Source organism: Branchiostoma lanceolatum, chromosome 7 (assembly GCF_035083965.1).
Source record: "Branchiostoma lanceolatum isolate klBraLanc5 chromosome 7, klBraLanc5.hap2, whole genome shotgun sequence".
In the NCBI taxonomy this organism is placed as follows: Eukaryota; Metazoa; Chordata; class Leptocardii; order Amphioxiformes; family Branchiostomatidae; genus Branchiostoma; species Branchiostoma lanceolatum.
This window is the reverse complement of record NC_089728.1, coordinates 18222311-18236460: the sequence shown is the minus strand read 5'-3', so window position 1 is coordinate 18236460 and position 14150 is coordinate 18222311. Positions and strand designations below refer to the sequence as shown.

General features: G+C 40.4%; 1 protein-coding gene across 1 annotated transcript; it reads left to right on the top strand.

Annotated features, from left to right (window-relative positions):
* The first annotated feature begins 3674 nt into the window (after positions 1–3674).
* LOC136438665 (fibroblast growth factor receptor 1-like) lies at positions 3675–14074 on the top strand. The gene is made up of 16 exons (XM_066433579.1): positions 3675–4008; positions 4417–4695; positions 5053–5307; positions 5716–5884; positions 6321–6472; positions 6688–6788; positions 7113–7274; positions 7443–7547; positions 7854–8091; positions 8250–8363; positions 8962–9149; positions 9510–9623; positions 9860–9974; positions 10133–10229; positions 10420–10519; positions 13398–14074. Exons 2-16 carry the CDS (start codon positions 4455–4457, stop codon positions 13470–13472), a joined length of 2226 nt encoding a protein of 741 aa, XP_066289676.1. The 5' UTR covers positions 3675–4008; positions 4417–4454; the 3' UTR covers positions 13473–14074.
* The last annotated feature ends 76 nt before the right edge of the window (positions 14075–14150 follow it).

Here is a 14150-nt window from a genome sequence, read left to right as displayed (position 1 = left end):
GTCATAATAAATTACAGCTACACGGCATACACATACGACGTTCAACCTTTTTACCCTCCTTGGTATAACGTTATGAGACCTATGTACAATCTCGTCCCCTCTACAAGCATAATTTTGTCGTCCGGACGTTTCAAAACACAATTGTTTTCTCGCAAAAAAAGGCAGCTATACTTTTATCATTAATCATCCATCACATTAACACAACATTATATAAATGAGGTTAACCTCCTTGATTGTATAAACTAAAGTAACACGGTGTTACGCCGGTGTATACAAGACACTACGTAAACTTTCAGTCAGAACCATTTCGTGCAAGTGCCCCCCTCCCCATTTGGCGTTACTATAAAATCCTATATTTTCTGTCGGATTTAATCACAATGATGCGACTTTTTGATATTCATGCCACTCAATTTGGTCCCAGTCGGGTTCCAGTATTTCTCTCTTACATGCGCTATCGAATCGTACGATAGAATTACGAAGGAAACCCCGAAATTAAACATTCAAAAAAAAAAACAAAAAAAAAGGCACTTTGCTCTGAAACCACGGCGCCATCTTGGAATCCTCGGGCGGCTCGGCTAAAGTCGTCGAGTTCAACCGCTTCTAGCGGCTGAAGTATTACAGGTTCAGGCAGGTTCAGTTTAAGTTTAGACAATATACAGACTTTGCATCGAGATAAAAAAAAATTGTAACGGATGTCGCTGGAAAAATGAAAACTAGACTACTGAAAACTATGTAAAATGGGTAAATCTGAAGGGTCAACTATAAGCATGCAAAGGGTCGCACATATTACGGCGTGAAAATCGGCAGGTTAAGACGTACCTTAGTCCATGAAACTCCTCCAAGCGCCTAAGACGTATCTCTGTAACAGTTTGGTGGAACTCGGGTCTTTCAAAACAAGGCAAATTGTTCAGAAAATACACGGAAGCACATGAAGGGACTAACACCAAATATCTTGTCAGGTTTCAAATTCCCCTTGATTGATGGATACTCAATAAACACTGAAACTATTTTCTCGGTAAACACCTACTAGTAGGGGCTTTGTACACACGCTGTGACGGATACACAATGGCGGGGTCATGTGTGAGTAATGCTCAGATATTTGAACCATGAGCTTGTTTATTTTGTCCACAAACCATGAACAAAACAATACTTCTTATTGACCTAACGTTGCCATAAAACCACATTACATGCGTGGAATTACTAAGCCCATTCGATGTGTAGTTGTATACACGAACTTGCGCACAAACATAAAGTTCTTTTAAATATTTACATATTCAACAAAAACTTTAGGCAGGAAACGAAGTGTGAACGACTATCCGTACTCCAGTTACATAAACTAATTTGAAGATTTGATCAGAAAAATAAATTCTAGGATCATCCATTTATGTCAATATAACTTTAAATGAAATTGGACCCCTTGTAGTCAAGAGCAGATCGTATTGTGGATGTCTTGAGGTCAGACGTGAGTCATTCATACGTTTATAGGTCTGTGATTTACTTGAAAAACCCGTTGGTTTGGCGGGAACCTTTCCACCAATGACTGACAAGCATGGTAGGGCTGAATTTCAAAACATATGTTTTCTTTTAGTAAGTAAACTGCCTGCTACTATTTGATCCCTTTTTGTATCAAAATGTGACAGCAGTAATGCTGGCGTGCGCTATATCCATGCCTTTTAGGCTGTGTTGAATGAATGTACAGCAATTCACAAATAGGAAACACCCGTATAATGCAAATTGTATATACCAATAGTTTGAAACGGCGCCTTTACAGGTATGGTGTCATCTTTGGCATATTGCCAAAAATAGTTTCGTTTCCATTGTTCGCAAGGGTACGCATGTTGTGGTTCTTCTTTCATTTTTACGCTCAGTTTAACGACTAGTGGTGAGGCACAGATTATTTTTGTCAACGTAGCGTGTTCTCAAATATGCTGTGCGTCTTACCAAGGTCTTACCGAAGATTCTCAAACCGTTGCAAGGTAAGAGTGACGTCAAAGCTCAGGAAGAATCTTAAAAGGACATGTAGTCAGTGATTTTAATAACTTCAGTTGAAACTCTGCCCGAAGCGGAACTTGTCTTCAAGACTTCGAAAATTGGATAACTTCCGACCTAAAGAAGCTTTCTTTCACTGGCTAAAACGTGGAAGAGTACAAAAATGGACTTGCCAGTCATTCAAAGAACTATTTTGTTAATCGCTACCGTTTTGTTGGCCATTCAAATAACAACTGCCAATTTACAAGTTATCAACGAGATAGGAGTGCTACAATCCAGACTCGGAAGGAATATCTTATCTGCTGGCAATAAGGTGGACTATGTGATCAAACCATCTGATACCAACGCCGTGGTCAACGGTAGTACGACTCTTTACTGCAAAGTTAACTTCGCAATGACTGATACGTCAGTAAAATGGTTCGGCCCGCCGAATTACCACGTTCGAACCGAGGGTAGAAGCTCTGGACACCCGAGGTATTCTGTGGTAGGTGGCGAAGGAGAGTACAGCCTGTTTATAAACCCTGTCCAGCAAGAAGACGAGGGGATGTTTCAGTGCTGGGTGAGAGAGCTATGGCGCGAACCGGCGGAGGCCATGTTGACAGTTCTCAGTGAGTGAAAGTCTTTATATTTAATTGAGTAGATCTAGAACTCACACTCATTTTACATACATGAACATATGTTAAGGATTACATTCTGAACATAAGTGATACATTTTGAGACACGATTCTAACATCTAGGCTACGTTTTACGTATCTGAGGGTTTTCCGAACAAAATGAAAATCACATATACTGTAATCAGTAACATTAGCACCATGATGTTATTGTTGTTATGATTAATATTTGATAATGTATTGGCTTGGCGTTAAAGGGAATAAAAGATATAGTATCAATAATTGCAAATTGTATTCACTCTGCCACAGGCGACTTTGAGAAGATTCGGAAACAAAATTGAGACATTGACAATCCATCTATAGTGTAGGCATTGGTTTGCTGTCTCGAAAACAATGTTCAAATTGTGCACAACTTTGAACTTTCACGCAAGATGAACAATGGGATCGATTATGGATGGACAAGAATGTCAATAGAAACCACAGACTTGTTTTGCACGTCGTCGTGAAAACGGGTTCGAAAAGGTCGAATCACAGGGAGGGCGCAAAACAATGTTCAGGTAGCATTCAACTTTGACCTTTCGCTAAGAACGATGGGATTGTTTACTGTCTAGAGGCATGACAGAGGTGTCAATAGAAACCACATACCTGTTTTGCCCTCTATGGTGAGGCAGCTTTACAAAGGTTGGGGGTAAGGTGGGTAATCCATTGTAGCGTTTAAGCTGGTATACAGTGCCAACATGACGGCTGCACTGAAAGGGAAAGAGGCAAATCATGTGAAAAACTTTCGTCATTGTTCAAAATATGGAAGAAGTAAGCAACTACTTGCTTTTTCGTTTGTAAGTATACAGACGAAACGGTCAGATACATTTAATTCAATCAATCTATCTAATATTTAAACCAAACTATGACCAGAGACCAAACTATCATCAGAGTTGTTAAAAGAAAAAAAAGAAAAGTGTCAGCGAGACTTTGGTGGTTCTCATAGGGGGTTGAGCAATACAATGGTTTGTGTATTTTGCAAAGGTGGTGTGTTGTATTTGTTTATCGTACCCTTGGCATGCTTATGTCTCTTTAAAATGGCATAGTCTTAAATTCCACCAAACTCTGTCATTTCCAGCCCAGGCAGGAGCCCCTGTTGTTAATGGTTATAGTAATCCCGTCAGGGAAGGAGACACACTGTCGTTAACCTGTACCAGCCATGGCGGTGACCCTCCACCGACCTTGTCATGGTCCCTGGGTTCAGTGACATTGGAGGCAGACACTCTTTCTACAGATGACAACGAGATACGCACGTCTCTTAGAATTACGCGAGAACATAATGGCCAAGTTGTTACATGCACAGCATCGCAGCCAGGGCATCCCAATCTGCTGCGTCCAAAGACTACACAGATCACACTGGAAGTGCAATGTGAGTATGCTTTGATTCTAAGTCGTCATGTTTGCTTTTATGGTATTCTACTGAAATCTTCGTCAACGAAGCTAAGCCAATGATTCTACCACAGAATGGATCACAGCATGATACGCCAAATAACAGCCACTCAAGCAACTGGATATGATGTTGGAAACGGTCATTTTGACAAAATTATGTCCAGTTGTTGGGGTATTTTGAAATTTGGCGTATCAGATTACCTGGATGTCTAATCTTCATCGACGGATGGGATTACAACATGCTTTTACCGCAAGCATAGTTACAAACGCCATAAACGTGAGTTTCGGAAACCTAGTTTGCTTGTGTCTAGTGTTGAACAAATGTCATATAGGTAATGATTTGGCACCCTTGTTCCATCTAATTGTGATCTTCTCTTTCTCCATGTAGATGCTCCATTGGTAAGCATCACCGTGACATCCCCCGGGATGACAATAGATGGGACAACTGTACAAGTGATTGAAGGGGAAACTGTGACGATCAGATGTAACGTGGAAAGTAACCCAACGTCGACTATAATGTGGGAAGGTCCAAGAGGTGTGTCATTGCCAGGTAACGTGCCTGAGATCCACATCAGCGCAATTACAAGGAACCAAAACGGGACCTTCACCTGTACTGCTATCAACTCCATCGCCTATACAGCTAAGAGGACGACAGTGGAGGTTCTTTGTAAGTTGTGATGATTGGGAGAATGATTTATCATTATCTCTCTTTCGATCTTCTTGCATTTGTACTAAAGTAGTCTTCAGGATAACTGAAGACCAGCGATTGCCTTCACCTTTCAAAATTGTGACGTAAGCAATACGTCAAAGGTTATTGGAAGTCGGTATCAGCCCCCGTCTCAACTCATGGACGGTTGATGCCGGTTTCTGATGTATAGAGCTATATCAACTTCCCACTTGTATTATCTACCGCCACAGATGAACTAAGTTTAATGATAATGCAGTACTTTTTTGTGTTTGTGTCAGTACATATTTTTGTGTTTGTGTCATTTCAACGAATAAGTGTTTCTTTTCTTCTTATCAGATCCACCTAAAATCCTGACTAAAGTTCAGCACCGAAGAGTGACAGTCGGAGCCAAGCTAACTCTTGAATGTGTTGCCGAAGGCAATCCAGCCCCTTCAACTATTTGGTTGAACAGCACTTACAGTGCTCACCTGGCTAACCCATTGGTAATTCCCGTCGTAAGCTACTCTATGACTGGTAAATACATCTGTATCGCCGCCTCCTCGCGGTTCAGTGATCGGCTGGACGAAAAGGAAGTCTTCATCGAAGTTACAGGTACACTGTAGGTGGTACATATATTCAATGACAAATGCATCTTATGCTTTCCTCGACCAGTAAATTCATTGCACATTTTGCCAAGATTAAAAACCTGTTGCTTTCTGGTTGGTGTAAAAGCATGTGTTCATAGTTGGGGAGCAAGTCGGGGGTGCATGCCATCTGTGATGTGTGGTGCTCAATGCCAGATGTTGATAACACATTCTAAACAAAGTTTTACTGTTATAGTATCATAGATTATCGTCCATTTGCCAAACTTCAACTTAATTTGTGAACAAAACTTCATCTTAAATCATTGTTTTTTTGTCATGTCTTTCAATAATATAATCATGGGTATCATATAACCTTTATTTTACAATGCCAGTTGTAAGTTATCTATGTCGTATTAACTTTAATTCAATGTACTAGGTAAACCAGTCATCGTTCCTAGTAGCAACGTAGTGCACGCAGAGGTCGGATCTGGAGCAGAGCTGAGATGCAACGTGGAGGCAGATCCTCCCATCAACGGGTCGTACTGGTCATGGATGGAATTAGATGGAAACAGAACCATTCTCTGGAGCAACAACACAAAATACAGGTTCGCTTTCCTGAATTTTGCTTAATACATGATACATGAAACAAAATGCTTAATAATAGAAAATATCTATACATAGGTGAGTTTAGAGATAGGACGTTGAAGCTTACGATTGCGTAAGAAAGACTTTTAACAGACGAGGGTGACGTGGCACTGCACTCAAGTTTTTCATAACTTATTCTAACAGTGCCACGTACAGAGAATAAAAAACAATTTTTACACCTCGATGGAGTGAGGAAAGTCGTGTTAAGTGCCTCCCCCAAGGGCACAACGTCGGTAGCGTCACGGGATTCGAACCCGGGACCACTGGATTTTGTGCCGAAAACCCTCCCGTTACGCTACATGACCCCACGACCAACCTAAAAAGAATTGTAGTATCGAATGTAGTCCTCAAACGTTGACGCTTAAGCATAAATGATATTTCTTTGTGCCGAGCTAGGTTTTCAGCATACCAGGTGATCTCAACCAGAGGAATCACCATGCTTCTTGCAATAGACAACATTATGCCGGACGACTTCAAACGTTACAAGTGCACAGCTGCAAACAGAATTGGACAGGATAGTAGAACACTGATGTTGCAACCCATCAATGGTAACTTGTACAGATTTATAACTTATCTGTTGGATTTCACTTGTAGGTGGTTTACCATTATGATACTAGTTTAATTTGCTGGCCTTAAAGACTTTCTTGTGACATATTTGCCATTGAATTGACATCTTCTGACTAGATATGGTTATGTGTAATATGCTAAGCATTGTCACAATCATTGCATATCAACCAACTTTTGTCATTTGCTCCCATAACAGGAACTGCCGGCCTCTCACTACCCCTGCTAGTTGGTCTAGGATGTAGTGCCTGTGTAGTCTGCCTTGTCCTGGTATACTTCATGAAGAGATATTGCCATTTGGTAAGGATGCACGAAATGGCCTCGGATCCTGACGTATCCGGACATGGAACAAGGGGTTCCAGAATCTCAGATCCGTAAGAATCCGGACGGATACGGGGCCGAATTGTACTAAAACAATAAGGCCCTGTATCCGTCCAGATTCTTACGGATCTGAGGTTCCGAATCCCCGCGTTCCATGTCCGGATACGTCAGGAACCAAGGTCATTTCGTGGAGTGTAGCGTGCACTGAACATTGTAAACTATCCATATAGCCATCAAATTCTCATGAAATATATTTGGCTTAAGAGAAGGGACTATGACTTTGTTCCATATTTACCTCAACAGGGGAGAAAGACAGAGAACAATGACCAGGTCGAGATAGATCTGGCCGAGCTGCAACTTCTAAATAGAACTACAAACGGACATGTCGTCATCAGATTGCACGACAGGGATGTATCCGAACCGTCAAATAGCCTGCAAAACCCAGTAAGAAATGGAACAATGGGGGTAAGATAATCACATCTATTCTCTTCAACTGTCGAATTGGCTTCTAGCTGTAGTATGCATTGTGCATTTAATAGACTTTATGTCACAGGAAGACGTATATTTCAATGATTAGTATGCATTGTAAAGCATTCTTATTACTATTCATTCCGTTTTCTATGTGATATATAGTCACAAGATGCAATTCCTCCACAACATGAAACAAATCATCTGAACAACATTCAAAGACAACGTCAGGAGACCCTCCAGAATTCAGACATCTATGCTGAGCCTGAGGTACCATACTTGTCTATTTTGCTTGGTTGTGGGCAGTCAATACGAGATTCTGTTGTACCTTAAAGTAATACATAGCGATAGAGCCGAAGACAAGCCTGACAGAGTAATTCTAGTGCCACCCTGGCCTTATGATTCAAGTCCTGTTTCCCCTCCGCCATGCATTAGTAGAGGCTGCGGTTGTTCTCTAATAAGGACTATTTTAGACGTTATTAGTACAAAGTACCTGATGGTATGTAAATCCAATGCTGTACCTCAAAATGGCAGAAATCAAATGAAGAAGTAATATCACCATTACATGTGTTCCAGACTCAACTGCTACACGGAAACATAGATATCACCAACCAGAATAGAGACAGTAACAACCATCTCACGGCATCCCATACGAGCATTACAGCTAGTAGACGGGACATGGAGTTCGAAGCAAACCAAATAACATTACTAGGAGAACTAGGGGAGGGGCAGTTCGGTAAAGTGTACAAGGCAAGAGCACGCTTTGTCAACGACTACCAAGGGTCTACAATCGTCGCCGTGAAAACTGTAAAAGGTAAAATAATACTGGGTGAACGACATGTTTGCCTTCCAATTGTTTTATTTGTATATCTCAAATATTCTACTTCATAACAAACTGCTAACATAGCAATTCTGATTCAAAGATGTTAACCACAACCTTGAGCTAACGTTTTGTTTCATGCAAATCTTCAGCCCATGCCTCATCTGAAGTTCGAGACGACATGCTGAAGGAGCTCAGAATGATGATGCGGCTACTTGATCCTCACCCAAATGTCGTCACACTCTTGGGATATTGTACAAAATCAGGTGATTCCCATTCAGTATGACTGTACATTCAACCTTCCTGAATGTGCCAGGCCTAAGGATTACACACATAAAAGCTTCTAAATATATTTTTCTGAGTACAGTTCATTATTATTGTATACGTGTGTAATCAAACTGCAAGTTGCTACTTGTGTCAGGCTTGACGACTACGCAAATAGCAGCTCGTCTCTTTTTAAGTTATTGAGATATTCTTCTATCAGTGACTTTTAAAGGTAGCAATCACGTACCTCCAAATTTTCGATGTTAACTTTTCATCTTGATCACGGAGTGACCTAGTCTCGCGAGAACACGAGACTAGGATCAGACTTGTGAAGATCTTCATACCTCCCCCGCCCCCTTGCGGAGTAGGGGTAAGTAGGACATGGGCAGCTCCCAACCTTCGTTACGGTTCATCCCAGCACGTTCCAACTGGATATGGACTGCTTCTGATAGAAGTCACTGATAGAAGAATATCTTAGTAACTTGTAATTACACGTGACTGATGAAACGATATCGTCTCTTTTTGAAGTTCAATAATGATGACTTATGATTTTCATGAAGCCAACGCTACAACTAAAACTACGTTACAATATCCTTCCAGATCCGGTCATGCTGGTAGTTGAGTACGTGCCCAACGGTGATCTGTTGTCGTTCTTGAGAAAAGACCGCAGCACACGAAACGTGACGTATGCAAATCTGCACACGGAGAGCAGGACTCTACAGAACACAGACCTCATTTCATTCGCCTGGCAGGTGTCCAAGGGGATGTGTTACCTAGCATCCATGCAGGTACGTTGTTTACATGTGAAGCACGATGAAATACATTTCTATTTTTTTTCGATAGGGACTGGTGAAACCTCACTGAGGATGAACTGAACTAAACATTTCTATTGCTCATTACTTACTTATGTCGTGACTGTCAACATTTCTATTGGTGTGCACATATAATTAATGATAATAAGAATCCTCATGGTTTGTCCTATTTGTTGACAATTGATATGATTCAAAATGATATACAATGGAATCTTCAGCACTGAGCATTTTGTAAATCATTTGAATGCTAACATTCATAAGACAGAATGATAAATGTAGAACGTTACAGTAGCGGGTTAAAGATAACTTTCCTTTTATCGAATGTTCCATATGTAGTGCATACACAGAGATCTTGCCGCAAGAAACGTTCTAGTTGGAGAGCACAAGACATGCAAAGTATCGGACTTTGGTCTCGCAAGGGAAGGGCCGGAATACAAGAAAGTTAAAGATGTAAGTTAACGTTCATTGTACAGTCACGTACAATGTACTGGACAGCATTTGATGACCTAAAAACACAATCAACTTACCAATTTAGTAGAAACATGACCTGTCTGGATTACGATGTATATAGAAAAAAAGTACATTCAGTATTGATAATTGTGTACTCAATACTTGGTACTAAGATAAGGAGATTCACTTCAAAAACATTAAATATTTGGTTTAACATGACCCTATTTTCTCTTCAGTCACCCCTACCCCTACGCTGGATGGCCCCAGAGACGTTGTCCATTGATAGGCTGTACACAACCAAAAGCGACGTGTGGTCCTTTGGAGTTTTGCTTTACGAAATTGTTACATTAGGTATGTATCACTTTCTTCTTCAAAATAATTCATATTTTGCTTGTCTCTTGGTATCTTGTGTCATAATCTCAAATATCAATTATCATAACAAACGTATACCTTCCATGGTTCATCTAGTGAGGTAACCATGTTGTAACTCATATTTGTTTTGCTCATAGGTTCTACACCGTATCCCACCATGACAGCCCAACAGGCTGCTGAGAAAATTCAAAGGGGATTGAAATTACAGAAGCCAGCGCACTGTACAGACGATCTGTAAGTTTATCAATATCATACGTAAACAACTTTCTTTTAAAGAAATATTTACTGCTTTATGTGATGAGGGAAGTGGTGTTAAACTGCCTATAAGATATATCTGCAACAGGAGAAGCCTAGTGCCCATGTGAAACATTTGTTGGCATTCATGTTGGCGTGTGATTATCTATTTGCCCCATTTCCTTCATAGATATTTCATCATGGAAAACTGCTGGCATTTTCTACCCGACGAAAGACCGCCCTTCTCAGAGCTCTCGGCAGCTTTGTCGCGGTTGATAATGGACGAGAAGGTTTGTGTTACCGTTTTGAAGGCTGTTCTGTTCCAGGTACAGGAATATTCCGATGTTCTGTTCAGTTACAGGAATATTCCGACGTTCTGTTCCGATATAAAGGTCTTCACTTGTTAGGCTAGAGACACATTTGTTAAATACTCGTAAGTTAGTTGCCATATCAACTATAATCTTGTCGCTGTGGCGTCGGCGTGGCGTAACGGTTAGAGCGTTGTGTCCTTGGGAAAGGTACTTTCCATGACCTTCCCTGGCGGTAGAGTGACGCCAACCGAGCCACGTTGGCTAATATGTCAAAATGTGTGCAAAAAAACACACTACAGATTTGGTGCGTCAATGTGCCAACGTCTGCACATTTACATCCACCAAGAACCCTTAATTTTTTTGTTGCTGCTGTGGAAACAGTAAATGAATACTGGTAGTAATATAACAGACAGTATTTCAACATTACAAGTATTAAAATCGCACATCAACCGATAAGGTTTCGTAATATCTAAAGAAATAGATGCAATATTTGGTTTCAAATTTTTCGAATTTTTATGGAGATATTCAAAGTGATCTGTAACACAGTGATAACTTGTTAGATGGTCGCTAATGGTATTTTATTATGTTTAGCCATAAGTATGGCTAAACATATTGTTTTCTCTCATGTTTCTTCTTCTTCTTCTTCTTCTTCTTCTTCTTCTCCTGTCAAATCTTCAAATCGATTCATCTCTGTCATTTTTTGACCAAATGACCTGAAATTTGGTACAGAGGTAATGTAGGCAAAAACCAATGTGCGTTCTTTTCCTTGTTTTGATATTGACCTTGAAAGTGATTTTATCGAGGTTTTTAAGCTATTTTTAGCATATCTTGGCCTCCTGCGCCCTGGTATTTCAACCGAATGACCTGAAATTTGCTGTATATGTGGCTTGAACAAATATTTAAAGGACTACATTCCCATTTTTGGCATACATATATTCAAAACGATTTATTTTGGGCTTTCTTGACAATATTTGCCACTTCTGTCACTTTCAATACTACATATGACCTACAGGTCGTTGACCCCGAGTGCCTTGCACCTGGCCAAGCTAGAAGTTTGCTTACGAGGAGGAAAGACCGGACATAAACATTTAACGTGATTATCGGGAAAACACCATGTTCCCTTAAACTCAGTGGTTAAATTGCAGTTTAGGAAATTTTATAACAGAAAACAAGTTAAATCAATGATTTTGTGAATGTTTATTCTAGCATTAGTTATTCCAGATATTTTCAAACTCCAAATTCTTCAACACAACACGGGAGATCGTTTCTCCTCAGACTGGCGCGACACTCCTGTCAAAATTGATTGATGATCTCTCTCTGCCGCCGACTTCATACATTTGGTCCGGCACGTTGTCGCAGTGGTGCGTCGCCGCTACGCGATCGAAAGCACGCCGCTGTCTGTCTCGGACCAACACGCGTCTCCCGTGATGTGTAGCGTCCACCACCAGGCCTTCCTACATGTCCTACGTACGGGCGTATGGATCGTAGAATTCGGCAAAAAAGGAATGATTAGGCCAGTAGAGTCAGTCCCCGGTAAGGTCAATGATTCGCCCCTTTGCGCTAGCTTGTAACGTTAAATGAATGTACCCTCTGGTGGCCAAACTTCACTGACAAACTTTCTCCCTATTATCATCATGAGCTTGCGTTAGTCTGGTACTAGTGACTATTATGTGCCGGGAATGTTTATCTATCGCACGCCTTGGAAGGAAGTTCAGCCATGATAAATGGTCGGCCGTTGCGAAAATTTGGAATCCCATGCTGTTGATTTTCGTGATTGAATCTGTAAGAAAATATATTTTCATGTCGTTCATGTTTTTGGGACGGACGCCGGGACGGGGTGAATTTTTTCTATCATTTTCGTCCCGTTAGTAATGCAAATCGAATCGTGTTGCACAAGAGGCAAAACACTAAAACGTGGGTCTTGTGGAGTGTTTTGGAGCGGGAAAATGCTGGATATTAGCGGTGCCGAACAGTGTACATCGTCGCGCGCGGGTGACGCTCCGTCAAAACAAATCCGCTGGTGGTCTAGCGCGGCCACCGAAAATAGGCAGAAACACACAGGAGGACTTAGCACCTTCGTTTATGAGGGCAATTGTGAAAATCTCTTGTTACAAATTGTTCGAACATTGATACATTTGGATAGATGGTTTGAAACTGTTCTAAATAAAGAGATTTTTGTGTAGTTACGTTCGAAATGTTTCCAACGTATGTGAAATAAGTTCAAACATGTTATAAGTTTCAATGCTAATTGTTTGAACACTTTAGAACTATTGTGACTTAGACATTCTTTTAATCAAAATAGTTCAAACATATTACAAATATTATACTAAAACCCTCTCGGTGACTTTGAATTGACTCAAATATGTTGTTTTTGGTCATTTCCTTCGTCTCCTGTCAAATCTTCATATGTATACTATGGAAAACTTCATTCTTCCCTGGGGTTGATCTTTTTTAATTCAATTTTGAACTGGGTTGATTATGCGCAAGAGTGTAATTTCAGCGGATATTTTTCGACTGGTTTACATGGAAATGGCACGGAATATCCCATTCTTGCAAGGGGAGGATTCTTTAATTATTTTTCAATTTTGAGCTGGAATGATTATGAAAAAGTCCATTTTTAGCAGAAGTGTATTTGTTAATCAATTAGTGGATATGGTTGTGGACTGGTCCATATTGTGTTGAGGTGCTACTGGAAGACTCAATTTTGGACTGGGGTGATTCATTTTTTTAGTGCAAGTATTTTAGAATGGTCCATTGTTATTTTGGGAGAGTCCATTTTTTGCATGGCGAGGAGTATGGCTAAACATGCTGTATTTGCTCGCAAATGTTGCCTTTCTAGTTGTAATTGATTCCATAGGATCACATCATGCTGAATCAGTATGATGAGCATCAGTACGCCAACCTGGAACGATCTGCTGAAGAGGTCTGCTAGTTACAATGGGTGTAACTATTGATAATGCTTTCTGTAAACGTTGGTACATGACATAATCAAGTCACCAAACAACACTGTACATAACACATCAGGAATGTCGAATGGAAGAAAAGCCATTTTATCTTTGCATGTTGTTACAAATGTACGTTTCTCATGTGTCAAATCACTGCCAGTTTTAAGAGTTTGGTAGTTTTAACCTTTTGTACACTGAGTAGCTGTGTAGCACAACATTCTCTATTGCTTACAGAGTTAGGCAGCAGGGAGAAGGTTGAAGCACTTTTTTGCTTCTTACTTCTTCTGAAACTTAATGCCATATAATACCATGACTTATTTGGGGGTGAACGTTATACTTAGCACTGTATGGCATTAGCATTGACCACGTGGTTTTCACTTCCCACACTGTATTTGTAGACAGCAATGGGCATACAATCTAACATTACACGCAAAGATTTCTAGGTTTTGTGTAACGTATATTTTCGAATAGATGTCGTTGCATATTGCTTAAACGCTATGGATCACATATACAACCGTTGCTGTATTAAGTATGTAATATTATACATATTGGAATGCATTGCCATTTTTATCATTTTTAACTTGAGGTTGCTTGCATATTTTCAAAACTAATCTTCTGCCCAACGATTGTACAATAGTCGGTGCAGTTTGCCATGACAAAGTACA

Excerpts from the sequence above, each read along its gene's own strand:
- LOC136438665 (XM_066433579.1), top strand. The coding sequence starts at position 4,455 with ATGACAATAGATGGGACAACTGTACAAGTGATTGAAGGGGAAACTGTG. Across the intron at positions 6,473-6,687 it reads GATGTTGCAACCCATCAATG|GAACTGCCGGCCTCTCACTA; the intron begins GTAACTTGTACA and ends CTCCCATAACAG. Across the intron at positions 8,092-8,249 it reads CGCCGTGAAAACTGTAAAAG|CCCATGCCTCATCTGAAGTT; the intron begins GTAAAATAATAC and ends GCAAATCTTCAG.